The 24,922-nt window shown below is 37.5% G+C and overlaps 2 protein-coding genes across 4 annotated transcripts in view; both read left to right on the top strand.

The window, feature by feature from the left end:
- Nucleotides 1-3,109, top strand: part of nlrp3l2 (NLR family pyrin domain containing 3-like 2) — a 74,483-nt gene extending 71,374 nt beyond the window's left edge. The window contains exon 19 of the mRNA XM_087243016.1: nt 2,335-3,109. Coding sequence (XP_087099142.1) covers nt 2,335-2,353 — 19 coding nt within the window. The 3' untranslated portion in view covers nt 2,354-3,109. The remainder of the gene's footprint in view (nt 1-2,334) is intronic.
- On the top strand, nt 349-21,019 carry si:ch211-214b16.2. Of its 3 annotated transcripts, XM_087243460.1 has the most exons (6): nt 349-520; nt 14,720-14,942; nt 19,078-19,219; nt 19,490-19,600; nt 20,247-20,293; nt 20,370-21,019. In XM_087243460.1, exons 3-6 carry the CDS (start codon nt 19,140-19,142, stop codon nt 20,906-20,908), a joined length of 777 nt encoding a protein of 258 aa, XP_087099586.1. In that variant the 5' UTR covers nt 349-520; nt 14,720-14,942; nt 19,078-19,139; the 3' UTR covers nt 20,909-21,019. The 3 variants fall into 3 exon arrangements, with proteins under 3 accessions (XP_087099586.1, NP_001373508.1, NP_001373509.1); NM_001386579.1 differs by lacking the exon at nt 349-520 and having other exon boundaries at nt 14,792-14,942; nt 20,370-21,005; NM_001386580.1 differs by lacking the exons at nt 349-520; nt 20,247-20,293 and having other exon boundaries at nt 14,792-14,942; nt 20,370-21,005.
- The last annotated feature ends 3,903 nt before the right edge of the window (nt 21,020-24,922 follow it).

The following is a 24,922-nucleotide window of genomic DNA, read 5'->3' as shown; positions in this document are numbered from 1 at the left end:
GAGGCAACAGTGCTAGCCACTGGGCCACCGTGTCGCCCGATCAGAAAAAGTGGGAGGATGTAGGGGTGGAAGGGGGGAGCTTCAAGACGAAGATAACTGGAGTGGAAAACTCAGGGTATTTATAATGCTTCCGTAATCATCTAATAGGGCTGATTACGGAGCTAACAAGGAGCCAGCCGTGTTGATTATAAGCACGTGATCCTCTCGAAATTAGTTTATGAATAAACCACACTTTAAAAAAAAAAAGGTAGACGCAGACGTCATGTAACAAGTCAGACGTTGATGTCACGTCCATTGAGAGGAATGTATGAAGGGCAAGAAAATTGTAGCCAACCACCAATAAAACTCACAAGAAGAAGAAAAAGAAGACGAGCGTGTGGGACGTCAGTGTTTTGAACGGAGGATTCAACTCCATTAGAGCGCTGTTGGGTGTCAGAGACGTGTGGAGTTCGCTAATCTCATCTCGTTCTCATCCTGAACTGGTACTGTGTTTGTAAACCAAACCGTTTCATCGGATTTTGTGAGTATTGATAACTTTTTTTTCTTATTCACGTGAGCTACAACACTGCTCGCCAACGAAATCTTGCTGGGTCTAACTTTATTTTTATTAGATGATAATGTTGCTTTAAAATTGTGTTTACTTTTTGTATCTCTAAGCTTTGCTGAGTTTAATGGCTTAAGGGGATTTAAACAAAAAGGGAAACAAAATAATTCAAATCATACTTGCGTGATGTCAGGCCCAATATTCAAAAGTACCTTGGTAAACAATATAGGGAGCGTGTCACAAGTTTTTACTGAAGGAATGTGTGGATATAAAATCAACCTCAATAAATAACACAATAATAGCCTCACACAGGGCTCATACGGTCATGGAAAACCTGGAAAAGTTTTAGAAAAACCCTCAAAGTTTTGCAAAAGTCATGGAGTTTAGCTTAACAAATATCGATAAACTTCAATATAGGTTAGCTGCCTGTCTTTTCTGTTCTTGGCCAAAAACATGGTCTCATATTATGAATGCTGTGTAAGCCTTATCTAAATTAATTTGACATAAATCTAAAAAAATAAATAAAATTCAAACTAAATAGATTGATGTGTGTTTTATGAATCTATGCTGTAATAAATTTGAATCTGCATTTTTAATAGACATTATATGATTCTGATTTGAGCCTCGGCTGGCTCAGTTGGCGTTTATGTGTTGAGTTTGCATGTTTTCCCTGCGTTCACATGGGTTTCCTCCGGGTGCTCCGGTTTCCCCCACAGTCCAAACACATGCGGTACAGGTGAATTGGGTAGGTTAAATTGTCCGTTGTGTGAATGTGTGTGTGGATGTTTCCCAGAGATGGGTTGTGGCTGGAAGGGCATCCGCTGTGTAAAATCTTGTTGGATAAGTTGGTGGTTCATTCCGCTGTGGCGAACCCGGATTAATAAGAGACTAAGCAGACAAGAAAATGAATGAATGAATGAATGCTAACATTATTTCTATCACTGCTTTTGTAAAAATCTGTTATGAGTTTGATTTCAACCCGTCAGATTTGCTGAACATAGTCAAAGTGTGAAAAAAGGAAAGCTGTGATTGCACAGTTGCTTCAGCAAATGCATTTTTAACCTTTATGCTGATAACACCCAATTATACCTCGCTTCCGAAGATAACAATGTAAGATCCACTGAGGTCCTGTTAGCATTTACAGAAAGTGAGACCATGGCTTGCATTTATTTAATCATTTTACCTTTAATGACAATAAAGGCGACGCAGAGGCGCAGTAGGTAGTGCTGTCGCCTCAGCAAGAAGGTCGCTGGTTCGAACCTCGGCTCGACTCAGTTGGCATTTCTGTGTGGAGTTTGCATGTTCTCCCTGCGTTCGTGTGGGTTTCCTCCGGGTGCTCTGGTTTCCCCCACAGTCCAAAGACATGCGGTACAGGTGAAATTGGGTAGGTTAAATTGTCCGTACTGTATGAGTGTGTGTATGAATGAGTGTGTGGATGTTTCCCAGAGATGGGCTCTCTTGCACACACTCACATACACTACAGCCAATTTAGCTTATTCAACTTACCTGCATGTCTTTGGACTGTGGGGGAAACCGGAACACCCGGAGGAATCCCACACCAACATGGGGAGAGCATGCAAACTCCCCACAGAAATGCCAACTGACCCAGCCAGGGCTCGAACCAGCGACGTTCTTGCTGTGAGGTGATTGTGCTACCCACTGTGCCACCATGCTACCTGTGCCTTCATATTTATTAGTTATTTATTCTCACTCCAACTAGGACTCTTGGATCTGGCAGCCTTGTCTGTTCTGGGATCGAGGTTAAAACACAGCAGCTTTCATGACAGCAGGGCCCAAACTCTGGAATAATTCACAGGCATCGATCTGAATGGTGTCATCACTTTCCTCCTCCAAATCCATACCTAAAAAGCCTTCTTGGTGTGGGAGTGTAATGTATTTATTTCAGCATAATGCATTTTACTGTAGATGTATTCGGTTCAATCGTATTTATGCTTCATGAATGAACGAATGAGTGAACAATAAGTCATGTTTAGGGAGGGATTTAATATTGGTTGTATATTATTTTTAAACACGAGCATTAACATTTTGGTATAAAGTGTCATGGTCAGTTATTTCAGAGGAAACTGAACCCACTATATGATGTAAACTCACCGGCCACTTTATTAGGTACAGCTGTCCAACTGTTCATTCTCTGTAAACCCTAGAGACGGTTGTGCGTGAAAATCCCAGTAGATCAGCAGCTTCTGAAATACTCAGACCAGCCTGTCTGGCACCAACAACCATGCCACGTTCAAAATCCCCTTTCTTCCCCATTCTGATGCTCGGTTTGAACTTCAGCAGATCGCCTTGACCATGTCCACATGCCTAAATGCATTGAGTTGCTGCCATGTGATTGGCTGATTAGAAATTTGCATTAACGAGCAATTGGACAGGTGTACCTAATAAAGTGGCCGGTCAGTGTACTGTCCCCTGTACTCTGTATGTTGTATCCCTTTATGTACACAGTCTATGCCTCTTGCTGCCATGTGATTGGCTGATTAGAAATTTGCATTAACGAGCGATTGGACTGGTGTACCTAATAAAGTGGCCGGTCAGTGTACTGTCCCCTGTACTCTGTATGTGTTATCCCTTTATGTACACACTGTCTATGCCTCTTGCTGCCATGTGATTGGCTGATTAGAAATTTGCATGAACAAGCAATTGGACAGGTGTACCTAATAAAGTGGCCGGTCAGTGTACCGTCCCCTGTACTCTGTATGTGTTATCCCTTTATGTACACACTGTCTATGCCTCTTGCTGCCATGTGATTGGCTGATAAGAAATTTGCATTAACGAGCAATTGGACAGGTGTACCTAATAAAGTGGCCGGTCAGTGTACTGTCCCCTGTACTCTGTACGTGTTATCCCTTTATGTACACACTGGCTGTTTCTCAATTCCAAGAACGCAGAGAACGGACTTGTGTTCTTGTGGAGAGCGGTCTTGCCAGTTGTCCTCGGAAGAACGAACTCAGGAGACCGCGAGGACAGAGAACGCGTCCTTTGAGAAATGGGATGCTGCGTTCTTCCTGATGGTCATGTGACCTTCACGTGTTTTAAATGGAAATTATTTAAACATTACAGCCTTCATACAACGATTTATTGTTTCCCCCCTCTTCAAAATATATACTTTGCATAAAAACATTATAAATATATTCTGCACAATATAAATAAAACAAATTTTAATACGAATTTCATCAAACAAACACCCTTAATGTGTTTATTCCTTTATTAAGATGTTCATGTTGATGTTTACTTTCACCGTTTCATTTAGGGAAACTCCTGAGGTAAATAAGTAATATCTCCAAACTTTAATAATAAATCTAAATAAAATGCTGCGCTTCCCACCTCCAGTCGCAATGACTTCTGGGACTTCCAGAGCGAGCTCGCTGCTGAAGTCTGCATCGATGCGTCCTCGATATCAAGAACACATCCGGGAAGTTTCACGCGTCCTCCGTACTTGCGGTCTTGAGTATTGGAACTGAACTTAGGCAGCTGATGATGACGTTGCACGAGAACACGAGGACGCAAGACCGCTGAAGAACGCATATTGAGAAACAGCCATTAGGCTCGTTTGAGGTGCGCCTCGCCTTGACTGCATTGTAAACGAGAGCAGGCGTGCGCAGTAAGAGGAGGGCTCAAAAATTACATCAGAAGTCGGACACCTGCTGAATCTCGCTGTTTAGCCACCTGGAAACGTCACCAGTGGCGGAGATCTCGTTCGCGTTTTTTATCGCAGACGAATGACCTCATGAAAAAATACTATGGTGATTTGTAGTAAATATTATAACATTTTTGAACATGTTTATTCAGTATTGGGTTGTGTTTATAGTTGTTGTGATACCAGAACTATAAAATTTAAATAGGCTATTTTATAACATGGTTCAAAAGCACTACAGTATACATTACTATAGTATTTTTTAATGTGGGAGTGGATGCAATAGAAATATCACTGTTTTTACAGAGATGGTCAGAATTACAGAAGATGAACCGCTCATTAACTAAAAGTGTGTATTAAAAATATAATTCTGTATATTCAACAAACGTTAAAAGAATAACAAAATAAACAGCTTATACAGCAAGAAAACTTTCAAGAAACCTAATTTGGCTACATTATAAATGAAGTAGCCATAGATGCTTTTGAGTGACAAGTCATGACAAATGTTTGTTTGACAAATAAATTCTTAGGGGATTAATTATATTGACATGCTTATTAGGTCTATATAAACTGCTTTTAGTCCAGCCAGACTAAAATAAATAGCCCAAGACTTTCTCCAGAATAAAAACTATTAGACTGTAGGAAAAACTGTGGAAATGTTCTTGGTCTATTAAACATGACTTTTGACTTCACATACATATACATATACATATGTGTGTGTGTGTGTGTGCGTGTGTGTCTTGTTTACTACACCCTTTTCACTTCTCATATGAAACCACACAAAGATGAGGCATAATGACAAAACAGTCTGATTATCTTTGTATTTCTGAATATATGTATATATTAGATTGACTTTAATGGAATAATGCTGCATAAAAATTACAATACAAAATTCACACAAACATACAAAAAGTGAAAATGACAACAAACAGGATTTAAGACTGAGAGAGAAATATAATACAGCACACACACATACTAATGATTTATTAATAACATTTAGTTATATTGGATAGGTCACGTTATGTTTTACAAAGCGTTTGTTTTTGTTTGCGTGTAAATCTAAATAAATAACCATATTTGATGCTCTTTATGACTTTTTTTTTTAATTATCAACGAAAATACAAAAAAGGTATTCAACAAATCCAGGTATAAACCTTAGTAAAACAAGATAATAAAGTGTAATGTGTCAGTCTCATCCAATGAGCATTCAGCTGTGTCGTCAGCCAGTCGTTTCCCATCATGCTTTTGGTAACGCAGTCTTTTGAGAGCAACTGCGGCCGACTGCTCTATCCTATGGCGAGCGGAATGGGTCAATAACTTGACGCTGCAACGTTCACTCGTCTCACTGAACGTGACGTCTGCGTCTGCCGAACGTGACGTCTTCGTCTGCCGAACGTGACGTCTGCGTGTGCCGAACGTGTCGTCTGCGTCTGCCCCATTACTGTTCCGCTGCTTTAACGTGACGTCTGCGTCACGTCTGCGTCTGCTTCAAGGGTTTGCAGCACAGTGCTCTCATTTATGCTTTATTATACCTATTCATTCTTTATCAGTGTTTTCACTTATCCACAGTTATGTTTCATTTGCAATTAAGTGCTTTTTACCTTTCTTATTTATAGTTTTTTATTTCAAATGGTAAATATTTATACAAATGATTTAAACATTTTGGTATGCCATATATGGTTATTCCTATATTGCTTCTTTTATTGTGGATACAGCTGATTGGTGTGTGTCTACAGTTTGCAGCAGTGTGTGTGCACACCTGATGGCTGTGTTTGACCTATAGTTCATGTGTGTGCTCATATGAAAGCCTTTGCTTTGAAATTGCAAGGAAATTCCATTATGAAAAATGTCTGTGTCAAAAGCATCCAAGTGTGTTTAGTGATTTGCAAATGACTGTGTGTAATGTTTTGCTAACAGTATGAAGCTATGTGCCTACAGTTGTGCAGATCTAGCCTTGTGTTTTGCTCCATGATTGTACGGTTTTGCTAACTGTAGGAAAAGTTTAATTTTAGTGTGTTAGCAATCATGAAAAACTGTAACTGGGTATTAGGTATAAACTAGGCTATTATATTTATCTACAATACATTTGTTAACAGTAGTATAGCTGTAAATATTAGTCTTCAATAAATATGTTTAACAGGAGTTATAAATAAATAATCTTCAATAAATATGGACGGCAATGTTGCAGTATGGAAGAGGAAGCACGGAAGGGAGGAAGATTGGTAAACAGGAGACAGGGCATGGGATTTTTTTTATATATTGAAATGTACACATCACCAGAAAGCTGAATAAAACACTTTACATTTGTTGTATGGTTTTTATTAGGATAGGGCAATATTTAGCTTTCTGCCTATCACTGTTTGGTGAATACAGTATGTTCATGTACTTTATAGCAATACCTCTGAAACAAATCAAACCCAGATTATATCAGTATTAGTCAGGTAGAAATTATACGAGTGTTTAAGATTGAGATCAGCAGTGTGTAAATGAAGCAAACAGATTCATCTTGAATGAGGCGTGTGTGTTCTGTACGGTGTTAAAATTGTGTTTTGTTATAGTGTTGTAAAGTTTTGGATGAAGTGTTTCATTTTGCAAAAGGTCTGATGTGTTCTGCTGTTTGTGTGTGTGTGTGTGTGGAAATTGTGTGTAGTGTTTTGACAAAATGAGCCTTCATTTCAAAATTGTGCTCGAGCAATCAAAAAAAAAAAAACTGTAAATGAACATTGACTCACTTACAGTTTTTTTACACACAATTACTTGTACTTCAGACACAATGACTACAACATGTGACTGATGTACTAACCCCCTGAACCAATGCAGCTAAACTACAAGCACAATTCCTGCTTTACACTCAAACTGCAGGTTTAAAACACACTTTTTTTTCAAAACACAACACACAATTCTCTGCATTTGGCACATATTTCATGCAGAACATCTCTTGTTTTTACAAGGAACACACTGTCATTCACAATTGTAAAGTCAGTTGTCCTACTTTGTATACTAACTCATGACATGAGTAAACACCTGTCACACAGAATTGCAATTTAGAAATCAGAGCTCATCTGGTTCATAACTGGTTCACTGCCCACCCATGTTTTTAGTTGTTTATCTCCTTCCATATTCTCCATTCCTTAAAGATTTTTTTTCTGCTTGGGGATGGAAAGTGTATGCCGAAATATACAAGTAATTGTGTGTAAACAATTAAGAAAAACTGTAATAGTGACATTCTGCCACCTACTGGCGATTTTAGTTTTTAGTTTAGATGTTACATTTAAAGCAAATTTTAATTTTTTTAAATTATTTCAAATAACATTAGGCTATTCAACGTTTTAAGATTAAACATCACTGTTTTGGTTATTATTATGAATGGTTCAGGGTTTGGGTAATATTAGGAAATAATATGACAATTTAAAATAACGCTTTTCTATTTTAATATACTTATTTATTTATAAGATGCAAAGTACATTTTTTTGACACTATTATGTCGCATGATTTTTCAGTGTATTGTCAAAGTTGTGCTGTTAAATATTTTTCTATGATATTTTTACAGGATTGATTGATTGAATCCTGGCAAATTATTATTCAAAATATAAATACTATTAATGTAACATTATTGCTGAATAAAAATATTAATTTTCTTTCAAAAAAGAAAGGAAACAAATGAAAAATAAATTATGTTATGTTTTTTTATTTGTCAAAGAATCATAATATTGTTTTAAATGTAAAATAAAGAAGAAAGATGCTTTAAAAACAACACAATAATGGTTAATGTAATTTTCTATTTTTCTAATATTTTACAGCAAAAGTATCAGATCTAACAGTCGATAGTGGTCGATGAGTTGGTCATCACTGATATGCTGTAGGCTACATTAAACATGTAAAAAATTAAAACACAATAAGACTCAAATGTAAAACAAATTAAAAAAGGATTTTACAAAACTAAACAACATGAATATATTAATAAACAACCTAAACTTTACCTCCGGAGACATTTGTTATTTTTGTTATACATTTTTTATACGTTTTAATGCTATCTTGAAAACAAATATCATTATATATTAACATATTTATATATAATTTGCACATAATTATTGTATATTGTATAAGTTAGCCGGCAAAAAGCAGACAGACGCACTAAAAACTGCTCAAATATATATATTTAAAAAAAAAGGTAGACGCAGACGTCATGTAACAAGTCAGACGTTGATGTCACGTCCATTGAGAGGAATGTATGAAGGGCAAGAAATTGTGCACTGCCTCACACACTGCACTGAGCCGTGTGAGCAGCGTGTTATGATACGTGTTAGCAAAAAAATAAATAAATAACTTCACTGCTACACGTGAATCACGCGTAACGTCTGGCTTGACACTTCACTGCCACACGTGATTTACGTGACGTCTACGTGACGTCAACGTGACGTCTACGTCACGTCTGCGTCTTAAATTGCATGGATTTAATAGCAAAAAAAAATATTTTTTAAGACGTCAGTGAGACGTTCAGTGAGACGTTCAGTGAGACGAGTGCACGTTGCAGCGTCAAGTTATTGACCCATTCCGTACGCCATACTATCCGAGGTACCCGCCTCGCGATCGCGAGAGTTTTTTGGCGCACGTCAGCGTGACATCAGAGCGAGGCGAAGGCAAGGCGGACACATTTCTAACCGGCATGCATCTTGCGGTGATCACCGGTGATCGATTCTGCGCAGATTTTGGTCAAGTCAAACGAGCCTTTTGTCTATGCCTCTTGCTGCCATGTGATTGGCTGATAAGAAATTTGCATTAACGAGCGATTGGACTGGTGTACCTAATAAAGTGGCCGGTCAGTGTACCGTCCCCTGTACTCTGTATGTGTTATCCCTTTATGTACACACTGTCTATGTCTCTTGCTGCCATGTGATTGGCTGATTACAAATTTGCATTAACAAGCAAATGGACAGGTGTACCTAATAAAGTGGCCGGTCAGTGTACTGTCCCCTGTACTCTGTACTCTGTCCCTTTATGTACACACTGTCTATGCCTCTATAGATAGTAATGGGATTTTCATTCTACCCACACAGGCTTCTACTATTCTCCATAATCTCCATCAGACTGTAATGAAGCTCTGCATGTAACTACTGCATTTTGCTGAATGACTCAAAACTAGATTACAATTGAAACGGGGATAATTGAAACGCGTCTAGTTAGCAGTTAAGGTAAAACGTATGCCCTCTCTGTTATCCGAGTGTCAAGGTATGGGATGTATTTTCAATTAAACGCTGTGGATCGTGGCCAAAGTGTGATGTCGAACTGCTGGCCTGACACTTGTCGGAGGTGGAAGATTGATGGCGGCACTTTGAACATTTCAGATGGGGCTCAACCTCTGTTAAAAAGAGAGCGCTGAGGGAAATGTCACCAAATGAAAGTGGTCAGACCGGAAATCCTCAGTGGAGCAACACCGACATCGATCCGACAAAATCAGGAAAACAGGAGTGGGTGTAGAAAAAGCCAAAAACAAACATGAGGGATTAAACCGAGGCTCAAATAATAATGCTTTTACAGCCTTAACCACTGAGCCAGGGACAGCATTACAGCTCTGTTCCAGGACTAAAAAGCTAAAGGTCTGGTCAACACTGCAGCTTATTGAGGACCAGACCAGCTGACTAATATATAAAGTGACATGCAGAGCATTTTTAACCAGCTGTGTAGAAGAATGCGAGCATATTTATAAAAAGAGAAGTTATTTAAACAAGCGGATGATGCTGATAGGGTGATGTGATGGCTCAGTGGCTTGCACTGTAGCCTAACAGCAAGAAGGTTGCTGGTTCAAGTCCCGACTGGGTCTTCACTTTCACCCACAGTCCAAACACATGCGCTATAGGTGAATTGAATAAACTAAACTGTGGGGCGACAGCAAAACTTACTGCGCCACTGCGTAGCCATACTTTTGATTATTGGTATTTTATTATTTTAACTAAATTTGTTAAATATTAAAAGTTAGATAGAAACAACGTTTGGAAATAATATTCTGTTAAATAAATAAATAAATAAATAAATAAATAAATAAATAAATAAATAAATAGTTTTAAAAATAAAAGGGTGAAGCGGTAGCGCAGTGGATAGCACGTTCACCTCACAGTAAGAAGGTCGCTGGTTCAAGCCTCGGCTGGGTCAGCTGGCATTTCTGTGTGGAGTTTGCATGTTCTCCCCGTGTCCAAACACATGTGGTATAGGTGAATTGGGTAAGCTAAAATTTACCGTAGTGTGTGTGTGAATGAGCGTGTATGGGTGTTTCCCAGTACTGGGTTGCTGCTGGAAGGCCATCCGTTGAGTAAAACATATGCTGGATAAGTTGGCGGTTCATTCCGCTGTGGCGATCCCTGATTAGTAAAGGGACTAAGCCAAAAAGAAAGTGCATGAATTAATTTAAATTATAAATACACATAATTTACATACATGCCTGCATAAATAAAATATAAATAAATCAATAGGCACAGCCTGCGCAATATCCTCATATTCCATCTGTAATGATGTTATAATGCAAATAGTTTGTTTATAATGAATCATTAACCGCATATATATATATATATATATATACAGTCGTGGACAAAAGTTTTGAGAATGACACAAATATTAGTTTCCACCAAGTTTGCTGCTAAACTGCTTTTAGATCTTTGTTTCAGTTGTTTCTGTGATGTACTGAAATATAATTACAAGCACTTCATACGTTTTAAAGGCTTTTATCAACAATTACATGACATTTATGCAGAGTCAGTATTTGCAGTCTTGGCCCTTCTTTTTCAGGACCTCTGCAATTCGACTGGAGGGTGTTTTGGTACCATTCTTTATTCATGGCTGTGTTTTTGGGCAAAATTGTGAGTGAGCCTACTCCCTTGCATGAGAAGCGATCCCACACATGAATGTTCTCAGGATGCTTTACTGTTGGCGTGACACAGGGCTGATGGTAGTGCTCACCTTTTTTTCTCAGGACAAGCCTTTTTCCAGATGCCCCAAGCAATCGGAAAGGGGCTTCATCTGAGAATATGACTTTGCCCTAGTCCTCAGCAGTCCCTTCGCCATACTTTTGGCATAAGACCAACCTGTCCCTGATGTTTTTTTGTTTTTTTTGGAGAGAAGTGGCTTCTTTGCTACCCTTCTCACCTTGTCCGGAGAAGAAAAGGTGAGCGCTACCATCAGTCCTGTGTCATGATCCTGAGACCATTCATGTGTGGGGTTGCTTCTCATGCAAGGGAGTAGGCTCACTCACAATTTTGCCCAAAAACACAGCCATGAATAAAGAATGGTACCAAAACACCCCTAGTAGCAAAGAATTCTGGCCCAGATTTGGCATAAAGCTGGGACATCAGGCATTCATCCGGCACTGGCATACAGCATGTGGGCCAACCATGGCCTGGGTTTGGCAGAGGTGGCACCGTCTATAATGCGGCACACAAGATTTGGGCCAGATGTTAAACGTAGTATTTGGCCCAGATTTTAAAAATTGATTGTGGGCCACGTGAGTTTGGCCAGTCTTGACTTGTATATAAAAATAATTTTTGATTAAATAAATCAATCCTACCAATCAGGTCACTGAGAAAAAACAAGGCCCATAGTGTGCCTAAAGCACAATGCTACATAGGTTTATTAATTTCATTGCAATCGTGACACACCAACCTTTCTGGCCCAGTTCAGGCCCAGTTATGAGTTATTAACTTGGCTGAGACTTGGCCCAGATATGGTCTGTGTTTGGCCCTTGTCTGGAAGCCAGATTTGGTCCAGTCATGTACCGTAATTCACTGCGGCATGTGGGCCAAGCAAAACCTGATTGTGTGGGCCAGAGCTGGGCCAGAGAAATTTTGCTATCTGGGACCCTCCAACAGCACCTTCTTCCAACAACAGTTTGGTGAAGATCAATGCATTTTTTCAGCATGATGGAGCACCGTGCCTTAAGGCAAAAGTGATATCTAAGTGGTTCGGGACCAAAACGTTGAAATTTGGGGTCCATGGCCTGGAAATTCCCCAGATCTTAATCCCATTGAGAACTTGTGGTCAATCCTCATAGGTGGATGAACTATCAAAAACCCACTAATTCTGACAAACTCCAAGAACTGATTATGAAAGAATGGATTGCTATTGAGAGCATATCCAGTCGAATTGCAGAGGTCCTGAAAAAGAAGGGCCAACACTGCAAATACTGACTCTGCATAAATGTCATGTAATTGTTGATAAAAGCCTTTAAAACGTATGAAGTGCTTGTAATTATATTTCAGTACATCACAGAAACAACTGAAACAAAGATCTAAAAGCAGTTTAGCAGCAAACTTGGTGGAAACTAATATTTGTGTCATTCTCAAAACTTTTGTCCACGACTGTATATATATATATATATATATATATATATATATATATATATATATATATATATATATATATATATATATATATATATATATATATATATATATATATATATATATATATATATATATATATATATATATATATCATAGGTTAGACACAGAGACAGATCTACACTAAAAAGAACTAAAATCTGCCATCAGCCAGTGTCGGTTTAGAGAACTTATTTGTAAGAAACGTGGCGCCATCTAGTGGAGAACAACATGTACATACAACATTGAATTTTTCATTCATTCAATGTCTTTTTGGCTTAGTCATTTTATTAATCTGGGGTCGCCACAGTGGAATGAACCGGCAACTTATCACGCATATGTTTTATGCAGCGGACACCCTTCCACCTGCAACCCATCACTGGGAAACATCCATACACACTCATTCACACACACTACGGTACATTTTAGCAGACCCAATTCACCTATACCACATGTGTTTGGACACGGGGAGAACATGCAAACTCCACACAGAAATGCCAGCTGACCCAGCCGAGGCTTGAACCAGCGACCTTCTTTCTGTGAGGTGAACGTGCTACCCACTGCGCTACCGCTTCACCCTTTTATTTTTAAAACTATTTATTTATTTATTTATTTATTTATTTATTTAACAGAATGTTATTTCCAAACGTTGTTTCTATCTAACTTTTAATATTTAACAAATTTAGTTAAAATAATAAAATACCAATAATCAAAAGTATGGCTACGCAGTGGCGCAGTAAGTTTTGCTGTCGCCTCACAGCAAGAAGGTTGTTGGGTCGCTGGTTCGATCCTCGGCTCAGTTGGCGTGCATGTTTTCAGTTTTGCATGTTCTCCCTGCGTTCGCGTGGGTTTCCTCCGGGTGCTCCGGTTTCCCCCACAGTTTTCCCCTACAGGTGAATTGGGTAGGCTAAATTGTCCGTAGTGTGTGTGAATGTGTGTGTGGATGTTTCCGAGAGATAGGTTGCAGCTGGAAGGGCATCCGCTGTGTAAAAATGTGCCGATAAGTTGGTGGTTAATATACAAATAAATGTGGATAATGGAAGAATAACAAGTAGAAGTAGGAGGGAAGAGAGTATAATTTCAAGAATTAGATTTGGACATACAGGACTCAACAGTACATGATGAAACAACATCAGACTTTAAAATGTGATTATTGTGGGCAAGAAGAAACAGTAGAGCACTTTATTATGAAATGTACAAACTAGTACAACAGCAGGAAAGTATTTATTTTAAAGATAAATGTAAGAATTTCGAAGAGTTTAAATGAATTTTTAATTGGTTAAAGTACTACAAAACAAGCCAGATGATGATTGTATAGAATTTGTATTTTATTTTTTTAATGTCTAAATTAGATAAAATAATCTAGATAGAACTTGTGTATGTTTTTTTTTTTTTGAAGATGGATTGTAGGCATAGATACATACACTAGATATCGCATAGAAACCCTGAGCATGCGTCAATAGCGCCGCCACATTGGTACAGTGCTCAAGGACAAATGTCATTCAACCGCACTAGTCAAGACAGTGTTACTACGTGAAGATGCTGTACTTTAGCGCTGTCTACAGGTGTAGTAACGAGCAAACAAAGAAAACAAAGCACAAAGGCAGAACATTTCATAGGTAATATTAAGTTTTTTTCTGTTTTTGTATTATCTGAATTTTTGTGCTAATCAGGTAACGTTATTGATAACAGTCACTTACTGCATTCACCATAAGGCAAAGCAACTTCCCGGCTAGTGAACGAGTCGTTCGGGGGATTCATTCACAAACGAATCGCTCCCTCCGTCAGTATGAGAAGTGAAAGCAGGAGAGGAGGTGTGTTTCAGGACATGATTAGATCAGATTTACCAGGGCTACAGTTCTGTACACAAACACAAGCTTTTTGTCAGGAATGCCCGTGCGGTCACTGATCCGTCAATGTAGAAAAGTGATGTAAAATTATAATTTTCGTATTTAGAAAAAAAAAATACATACTAACATCCAGGAAAACTCCCGATCATAGATATATGTGTATATGGGTATATCTCTGGCTTTGGATGGCCACAGTCCTCAACTGTACCTTGGTCCCGCATTCATTTCAAAGGAGCGCTACCCTGTAGCAAGAAGGCGGCGCTTGACGCATTCCGTCCATCTAACGTATATTTCTCCTCACCAGCAGGTAGCGGTAATGCACCTAGAAGTTGTATGCCAACCACCAATAAAACTCACAAGAAGAAGAAAAAGAAGACGAGCGTGTGGGACGTCAGTGTTTTGAACGGAGGATTCAACTCCATTAGAGCGCTGTTGGGTGTCAGAGACGTGTGGAGTTCGCTAATCTCATCTCGTTCTCATCCTGAACTGGTACTGTGTTTGTAAACCTCACCGTTTCATCGGATTTTGTGAGTATTGATAACTTTTTTTTCTTATTCACGTGAGCTACAACACTGCTCGCCAACGAAATCTTGCTGGGTCTAACTTTATTTTTATTAGATGATAATGTTGCTTTAAAATTGTGTTTACTTTTTGTATCTCTACCCTGCTGAAAAATCCAGCCTAAACCAGCCTAGGCTGGTTGGCTGGTTTTAGCTGGTCGAACAGGCTGGTTTTAGAGGGGTTTTGGACACTTCCAGGCTGGTTTCCAGCCATTTCCAGCCTGGTCTTAGCTGGTCAGGCTGGAAAATGACCAGCAAAAACCAGCTTGACCAGCCTGGTTTAAGCTGGACATAGCTGGTTTTGGCTGGTCATTTTCCAGCCAGACCAGCTAAAACCAGGCTGGAAATGGCAGGAAACCAGCCTCGAAATGGCCAAAACCCCTCTAAAACCAGGCTGGTCAACCAGCTAAAACCAGCCAACCAGCCTAGGCTGGTTTAAGCTGGATTTTTCAGCAGGGTAAGCTTTGCTGAATTTAATGGCTTGAGGGGATTTAAACAAAAAGGGAAACAAAATAATTCAAATCATACTTGCGTGATGTCAGACCCAATATTCAAAAGTACCTTGGTAAACAATATACTGTAGGGAGCGTGTCACAAGTTTTTACTGAATGAATGTGTGGATATAAAATCAACCTCAATAAATAACACAATAATAGCCTCACACAGGGCTCATACGGTCATGGAAATCCTGGAAAAGTTTTAGAAAAACCCACAAAGTTTTGCAAAAGTCATGGAGTTTAGCTTAACAAATATCGGTAAACTTTAATATAGGTTAGTTGCCTGTCTTCTCTGTTCTTGTCCAAAAACATGGTCTCACATTATGAATGCTGTGTAAGCCTTATCTAAATTAATTTGACATAAATCTAAAAAAAAAAAAAAAAAAATTCAAACTAAATAGATTGATGTGTGTTTTATGAATCTATGCTGTAATAAATTTGAATCTGCATTTTTAATAAACATTACATGAAACATTCCCTGCTAAAAAAATCCAGCTGGTTTTAGAGGGGTTTTGGGCTGGTTTTCAGCTATTTTCAGCCTGGTCTTAACTGGTCAAGCTGGTTTTAGCTGGTCATCTCCCAGCCTGACCAGCTAAGACCAGGCTGGAAATGGCTGGAAACCAGCCTGGAAATGGCCAAAACCCCTCTAAAACCAGGCTGGTCGACCAGCTAAAATCAGCCAACCAGCCTATGCTGGTTTAAGCTGTTTTTTCAGCAGGGTTACGTCATGAAAAATGACTTGAAAGTCCTGGAATTTTTGTAGTAAAATGTGTGCTCACACAATATTTAATAATTGCAAAAAAAAAAAAATAATAAATTCAGCCTCTTGCATTTGTGATCGTCCTGTAAAAAGGGTGGAAATAAATGAATAATGGTCCAGTGTGTAAAGGAGCTTTGTAAATGTAAGAGTTGAATTATATTATGCAATAAAATAACATAAATACTCTCAGTCTTAATAACAATACACTTGAGCAATTCCATGCAAATGTCAACCTTGCTATGAAAAAAAAAAACAAAGCTTGTTGTGCAAGCAAGTATTTTACAGCACTTTAGAAATACTCAAAAATGTCTCTGTCAATGTTTTCCAACTATTATATTTGACTTGCCAAAGTCACACAAGTGGCAATTTCACATCGGTCACATCCATAACGGAGAGGTGTCACATCCATAACAACACTTTTTTTCCCTCATAAATGCAAAAATATTAAATAAAATAAAGTCAATCATTTTTGTTCTGTAGAGAGAACTGTATCCTTTTGATGATCATTATTTATTTTGGGTTGTGCAGTTTAATTCACAGAATTTCTACAAAGTATGTTGCATACTCTAAACTCGCTGACTTTTTTGTTCACATCCGTAATGCATGCTTATTTTCCTCATTTAAAATATAAACATGTTTACAGATTGATATTTTTCTGCTCCAGTAATTCTGTGGTTAGTTGTTCTGAACAATATAAACATGTTTCAATATAATGTTAACACATACTTTCCATGTGAATTTGGAGTTTTTACTGAACATGTCACATCCATAATGCTAGAATTGCTCACTTATATCTGAGACCCAGCATTCTGTTGCTAACTGATAAACATTTAGAATCTGAATGTTATTGGCATATACCTCTCACCCTGAAGGTTATTAAAACAACATTCAAGATAACAAAACTGCCTTGAAGTGAAGCGCACTTTTATTTTTTACAAACATCTTCGCTTTATAAGTCTTCTATGTGAGCTAACAGAGCCGTGGGTCTGAGTGCACATTTTACAAGATAACACATTATCTTCTGCCAGTCATATGTCATTACTTAGTTAATCAGAGCTATACAGCTGAGCACCATGTACTGTAACAGCAGCCACAGCAGTAAAGCTTGCTATGCACTGACATTGCAAAGTGGACTTCCAGTATTTTAATCCCTTTCATAGATTTAATGGCTTGAAACCGTTTTACAGACTAGTTAGTTTAACTAAGTTTGAAAAGACTAGGTTATCACGTTAAAATAAAGGCTCTTGCTAAATAATTGCACAATCCTGCATTGATAGATGGCTACTGTTCTTACATGTGGATTGATTGCCAACACATAATTCTACATATTAGGGACCCCCTCGAAAACGAGTTGATACATCTTAAGGGGCTATCCCATTCATTAAATTTAGTTCAATATTGCTTATGATATAAATAAACAATGCATATTGAATTCTTGGTCTTCAATGGAAAAGCTATATTCCACATTTTTATTAGACTGCAGGGTTCAACGCTAAGGATTTTTTTCTACTGGGCCAATCGGGCCAGTGGTTGAGGTTTTTACTTGCCCTGCCAAAATTTTCACTGGCCCCACTAAAAAAAAAAAAAAAAAAAAAAAAAAAGGTTAATATCTATTTCTTAGCCACATATTTTAAATAATGTGGCAAAATAATAACAATGTCAATAATAACAATAACAACTAGATTCTTAAAGTTTGAGGACAAACTTTGAGGCTGCCTTGTGAAAGTCTGATGGTAATAGTTTATTTAGTTTAAACAGTTTTAAAAAGTATGAAAAGATGATAGATAGATAGATAGATAGATAGATAGATAGATAGATAGATAGATAGATAGATAGATAGATAGATAGACTACCATGTTACTAGCATGATTCTAGCATGAATTAGCATGTTACTAGCATGATAGACAGATAGATAGAAAGATGGTGTGCTAGCATGAGTCAAACAAGCCAACCCCCGCTTCTCTGAGATGTTCTGATACTAAGATATAGCTGCTGTTAAATCGTTGCTAGGTTAGTCTGTTTTGTTGCTATGGAGTTGATTGACAGTTTAGACTGATGGTGTATCAAAGCTTCTTGCCAGTATAAACAATTAAAAGCAACACATGTTTCTATCACACTGCAGCATGACAATATCAATCTGAACCTCTATAATGGAAGTCTATGGGACAGTTTCTAGGGTCCCAAAAGTGGTTGCTAGGGTGTGGCCAGAAAGTTAAACGCTCATCAGTTATTGGCAGTTAGGTAGTCTGAGTTAAATGAGCCCAGTTAGAAGTCTGTAGGACAGTCTGATGCAGAGTTATGAGGTCAGAAAGTTTGGTCCAATCTTAAGTTAATGGGATTTTTCCGACGGTCCCAGGAAGTTTTTCGGAAAACCGAAAGTCAGATCAGTCAGAAAAGATATAGCAACCCGAGTCAGGGCAGTTTGGAGGTCTGGTGTGAGTTTGGTGGTCATAGCTTGAAAGCTCTAGGAGGAGATAGAGTTTAATTTTTAGTCTCAGAAGAAAAATAGGATAACAATAGTCTGGCTTGCTACACAAGCCAGCCTAATAAAACAACAAAAACAATGTCTGAATTTAGAATTTAAACATTTAAAAAATGTTAATAAATGTATAATGAACAAAATTATTATTATTATTAGTAGTGCTAGCTGTGTTTGATTAGGGTTGGAGAAAAACTGCAGAGCTGTGGCTCTCCAGGAATTAAGTTTAAGACCTATGTTTTAAACAGTACAGCTCCTCTTTGCTTATATGGAGCCCAATAAAATAATCGGGTAAACCCAAATCATTTATTAACATGAATTACACATTTTGTTAAACTAATGCATGTTTTTTCTCTCCACATACAGGCCTTAAATCAAGTCTCTAATGCAGCACGAGGAGAAATAAACAAAAATCCAATGAAATTAGTATGTTTATGGAGGAAAGGGAAACTAAACTCTGTGAAATGAGTGGGTCATTTTTCTGTGATAGAGCTGTCAACTCTCAGCTGTGAGTATCATCTAGCTACACAACTATCTGCTAAGTTACTTGAGAGTAACTCTCTGTGACACTGTAAAACGGTGTAACCTGTTAATTTGTTAAAGACTGATGAAATGATTTATTGGTTACAGGAATTAGTCAAGTAGAGTTCAAAATTCCAACATGTATAATTAAATGGATACCTCGCATCAAAGATATATTCTGTCAAATTAAAGCTACACTTGAAACAATAATCTATATTACACTTTAAATTTCTGGTATGCATTCTATCCCCATCAGGAAGAGAAAGAGAGCAGCGTCTCCATTATCTAGCTGTGTCTCTCTGAAGAGTAACCGCTCCATTCGTCTCCCCCCTGATCTCAGTGATGGAGCTGTGAACTCTGACTCTGTGTGAGTATCATGTTCAACTCCACGTTTCTCTCCCTACATTTAGGAGGCTTTTACACATTTGCTGCTGCCTGAGCCAGGGTGTGATTGTTTCTTGCACCTGACTCTGAGATATTTTCCTAATTAGTGATTATCAGCCCGTAGTTTCTTTACTACCAAACTCGAACTCTTATTTCATATAGTTTTAGGTTCAGTACCTTCAGTAGTTCAAATTATACAAAATTTAATAAATTACATTTAAAGAAATGTTTTAATAAATTTCATTTCATTAAGCCCTCCGTCTGATCATGATTGATCTCCTAATGTGCTTCGTCTTATTCTTTTACATTAATATAAAATTATTAAAATAGACTTGTTCACAGCCGTTAGATCTTATGTTAATAGATAAAGAATAATACATGTTGTGTAATATTTTAATATTATATTTGTTAGGGTTTTAAGCAGCATTTATAATAATTAAAAAAAAAAACAACAATCCCAATCTGACCAGGTCAAATTTAAGCATTTGAGAAATAAAACACACTGTCTCTGTTATAGCACACACAAACACACACACGCGCGTTATACAAACAAACCAAAAAACGCAGAATCCCATCTTATGTTTATAATGTCTGAGCAGAATGTAAGTGTGTATGTGGTTGTGTTCTAGTGTGGAACATGGAGGAGGATTCAGGACTGTATCAACACTGCACAAATGTAAGTCTCTCACACGCACATGTGTAGAGTTTGTAGTTTGTCGTAAATGTTGTAATGTGTGTGTTCTTGTGTTCAGATGCCTGCAAACTCACACTGGATCCAAACACAGCAAACAACAATCTCGTTCTCTCTGAGGAGAACAGAACGGTGACGCGTGTGAGACGGAAATGGAGTCGGTCTTATCCTGATCATTCAGACAGATTTGATGAGATCAATCCTCAGGTTGTGTGTAAAGAGAGTCTGACCGGACGCTGTTACTGGGAGGCTCAATGGAGCGGATCATCTGCTGAAATAGCAGTGTGTTATCAAGGAATCAAGAGGAAAGGAGGGACTGATGACTGTGTGTTTGGACGTAATGATCAGTCCTGGAGTCTCTTTTGCACTGATCAGTTATTCTCTGTCAATCACAACAATGAACGCACCGATATCTCCGTTAATCCAGACTCCAGCAGGACAGTAGGAGTGTTTGTGGACGAGTCGAGCGGCTCTCTGTCCTTCTACAGGGTGTCTGATAAGCTCACACAATTACACATAATCAACACCACATTCACCGACACACTCCACGCTGGATTTAGACTCGGTTATAAATCTTCAGTGTCTCTGTGTCACATTTAATAACACACAGAGTCTATAAACCTATGAAAGTTTTCTTACTCATGTCATTTCTTCTCTCTTGTGTTTGCTGTGATGTGTATTAAACACTCTGCTGCTTGTGAAACAGATTCACTTCCCGTTTCCTGTTGGTTTTGTGTTTGTACACTGCCTTAATGTCCTGTCAGAATTAATGTACATGTGAGTTTTTTAACTCCTGTTTATTATTGTGAATCTACAGACGATCGTTTTAATGGGCTCTGTCATACACCTGGCACAATAAGGGGCAAGATGTGTTTGGTGCGATTTAATGCTATTTTCTGACCAGTGCAACCCTAATTTTTCCATTTTGCGCCTGGTTGTCTAAATCGCAAATCCATTTGACCCAACTTGTGGACTCATAGGTGTTGGTCTAAAAAGGAGGTGTGTTAAGGCGCATTGTTGTCATGTTGCTATTTTGATGAACTGAAATAGACCGCACCATTGACCAACTGAAAGTAGGTCTAAAGTCCAGCGCAGAGCGTGTTAGTTATGGGCCTATGCAGGTCCAAACGCTTACACACTGCTTAATACACACAGGATGAACAGCAATACACAACTAGAACCCAAAGTTCATTGATAAACTTTGATGTTGGCTTGAGAAAAGCCAACGTGACTGCGCTAGGACTGGGAATGGCAGTTTACAGGAAGCACGGCGGCGGTTGCTAAGTGGTTGCTAGGCAGTTGCTAAAACGTTTATGGCATTGTTAGGTGGTTGCTAAGCAGTTGCTAAATGGCAATGCTCGTGTACATATTTGATCAAATGCTAATACTTAGTAGGCATTCCTAGCATATGTTATTGCATTTAGATAATCATTCATAGCATGTAGCTAATTGTTATTAGCACTTGGCTTCCATTATCATTGTTACCATGCATAGTACACAGGAAGTCCCATTTGCTAGCATGAGTCAAACAAGCCAATGCCCAGGTCCCTAAGATGTTCTGATGTAGAGATATTGCTATTTTTAAATGGTTGCTAGGTTATACTGTTTTATTGCTATGGGGACATTTGACAGGTTAGTGATGATACGTCAAAGCTTCTTGGCAATATGAGTGATCTTAATCAACCCCGATGTTTCTATGACAGTCTTTATGAGTGTCAAAAACTGGACTTGAACATTATGTATTCCTGGTGTTGGGTTGCGGCTGGAAAGGCATTCGCTGTGTAAAACATGCTGGATAAGTTGGCGGTTCATTCCGTTGTGGTGACTCCTGATTAATAAAGGGATTTAGAGAATGAACATTATGTAAAAATGGCTTGCCGTATTTTTTTGAAAATACAATGCTTAATTAATTAATTAAGTGTGAAAGTGATACATGCAAAGATGGCTTGCCATATCAGTAAAACATGGAGTTTAAGTCAAAACTGGCTTGCCATATTTTGAGAAAAAAATGCTTAAAAAATATTTATTGGAAAACTATAAGTCTGATAAACCTTAAAGATAAAGCAACAAAATCTAACGCATCTAAATACAGCTTTTGGCCAATTTTGGGACTTGTATAATTTTTTTTTATATGCCCGGATTATAAAAATTTAATATTTAACATTTTTTTATTAAAAAAACGATAAGTCTTATAAGCATGAGGAGATATAGCAACAATCTTGAATGCAGAAGGCACATTTTGACCACATTTGAGCCTTGTGGCATGAACGGCCTAGGAGGAGATACGTTTGTTTTCAAGGACAGAGTAGTATAACAGTATATTGGCTTTCTCAAGCCAACATAAATATCTTTACATATGAAAACAATTAAAGGATTAAAATGTTACAAATATTATTATTTTCTACATAAATATAAAAAAACACAGCCTTCATGCCTTTTTCCAGGTCATTCATGATCATTTGCATTAGTATAATGTTATTATTATTAACAGTATTTTTTATTTTAAGCATATTTATATTTGTTTTATTATAAATAAGTTACGATTTGTCCATCTGTGGGGTTTTGGAGACATGCATCACCATATGGGGCATAAGAACAGGACGTGTGTGGTTTTTTGACCACACTTCGTTATTATTGTTCATTTATTTGTTTGCTTGAAATTAAACCTGAATTTAGAAATAGTTTTGAAACAAATCTTTGCGCTTAACAAAGGAAATTAAATGCATAGGCTAATGGATGTCTTCAGTGGACTGCGTACAACACTGTTTTCTTCATGAAAGTAAAGGAGTAAAGAGTAAAAGTAAAGTAAAGAGGCTTAATGGAGGCTGTTTTCTCGCTAGTTAAGCGTTCAGTTTTTACACTAACAAAGTCTGCCATGTAAATAGCAAATGCACCTATTTAAAGGGAATGTGAGAGGAGACTCTTGATTGGTTTATTGCACATTATGCTCAAAACACACCTAGAACTCATTAAGAGAATAAGCACAACCATGTGCTGGGGCACAAACTGTATTTTTCCATCCTTAAAAGAGCAAAAGTGTATTCAGACATGCCCTTAATTAGGAATTAGGAATGCCCCGATCATTTTTTAGTCCTCGAGTCCGAGTCGTTTACTTTTGAGTATCTGCTAATGCTGAAACCCGATCCGATATTTCTAAAATATATAAAAAAGAATAAAGAAGAGCGAAGAAACAGATCCAAGGATGTTCCTTATTTTTATATTTAATTCACCTTATTTTAACATTCAACAACTCTGTTAACAAACAGAGCACTTTTGTGAGGTAGCTCATACAATCAAGTTATAAATAACATCAATTCTTGACTTTTGGACTCGGGAGACTTTCAAGACCAGAGAATGCATAAAAAATGTGGAAAAAGTGAAGAGCTATGAATACTTTCTGGATGCACTGCATATGCAAAATAATAAGATATATAAATATAATTTCAATAGTTTATTAATCATTTACTTACGCATTCTGAATGATCTTTAAAAAAACACACCAACTATGCTTAAATAACTGCTTTGTAAATGATGCATCACTTAATTTAGTAATATTTTTTTCCTTAGAGTATGAAAGTACAACCGTTTAGCAAATTTAAATGAGCTTATAAGTCAAATATAAAGCATTTGTTTTATAATTATATAATTATAAACTGCTTATGAGAATTGATGTAGAGTTATTGCTTAACCGATAATGAATTAGTGGTTTGCTAATGCTTAATAAATGGTTCATGGTGTGTAGTTATTATAAAGTGTTACCTTTATAACATTCTCAGGCATAATTTTTGAGCCACGTATTGTTACATTTGTTGTTTTAAGTGATGGTGAACATTTTCTGCGGGTTTTTTTTTTTTTTTTTTTTTTTTTTTTTACATACAACCAGAAAATAAAGGTAAGAGTTGTTTTCTTTTTTTGGTCAATAAATGCTGAAAAGTACAGACTTAATTAATTCATTACATTGTAAAGTATAATTGTTAATTTTTCTAGCATGATGATGATACCAAACACACAAGCTAATGCAATGTAATCATATTTGGAGAGAAAACCAAACACAAGCACTAACAGTCATGAAATGGCCTTCACAGAGTCCAGACTCAATATTATAGAGCAGGGATCAACAAACTTGTTTCTGGAGGTCCGGTGTCCTAAAGATTTTAACTCCAACCCAAATCTAACACATCTGAACAAGCTAATCAAAGTCTTACTTGGTATACTTGAAACACCCAGGCAGGTGTGTTGAGGCGAGTTGGAGCTAAACACTGCAGGGCACCGGACCTCCAGGAATGTGATTGGTGACCCCTGTTATAGAGCAATTACCAAATTAAGCTGGACAGAAAAATGAAAGATATACCAGCCTAAATCTGAAAAAGCCCTATAGCCAAGAAATGTAACATCAAATACTGTCTTTTGCTAGCTATATATATATATATATATATATATATATATATATATATATATATATATATATATATATATATATATATATATGAAACAATTATTGAATTGAACTGAGAGAGAGCAAGGGCTTTATTGGCAACAAATCAAGTAACTCAAACTAAATATCTAAGCGTGAATTTATTTTTCCTGAATTGATTTTTGGCGTCACTCTGCGGG

The sequence above is a fragment of the Danio rerio genome, chromosome 3 (genome assembly GCF_052040795.2).
Source record: "Danio rerio strain M-AB ecotype USA chromosome 3, GRCz13ab, whole genome shotgun sequence".
NCBI classification, from domain to species: Eukaryota; Metazoa; Chordata; class Actinopteri; order Cypriniformes; family Danionidae; genus Danio; species Danio rerio.
Note: the sequence above shows the minus strand (reverse complement) of the source record. Positions and strands in the feature narration are given on the sequence as shown.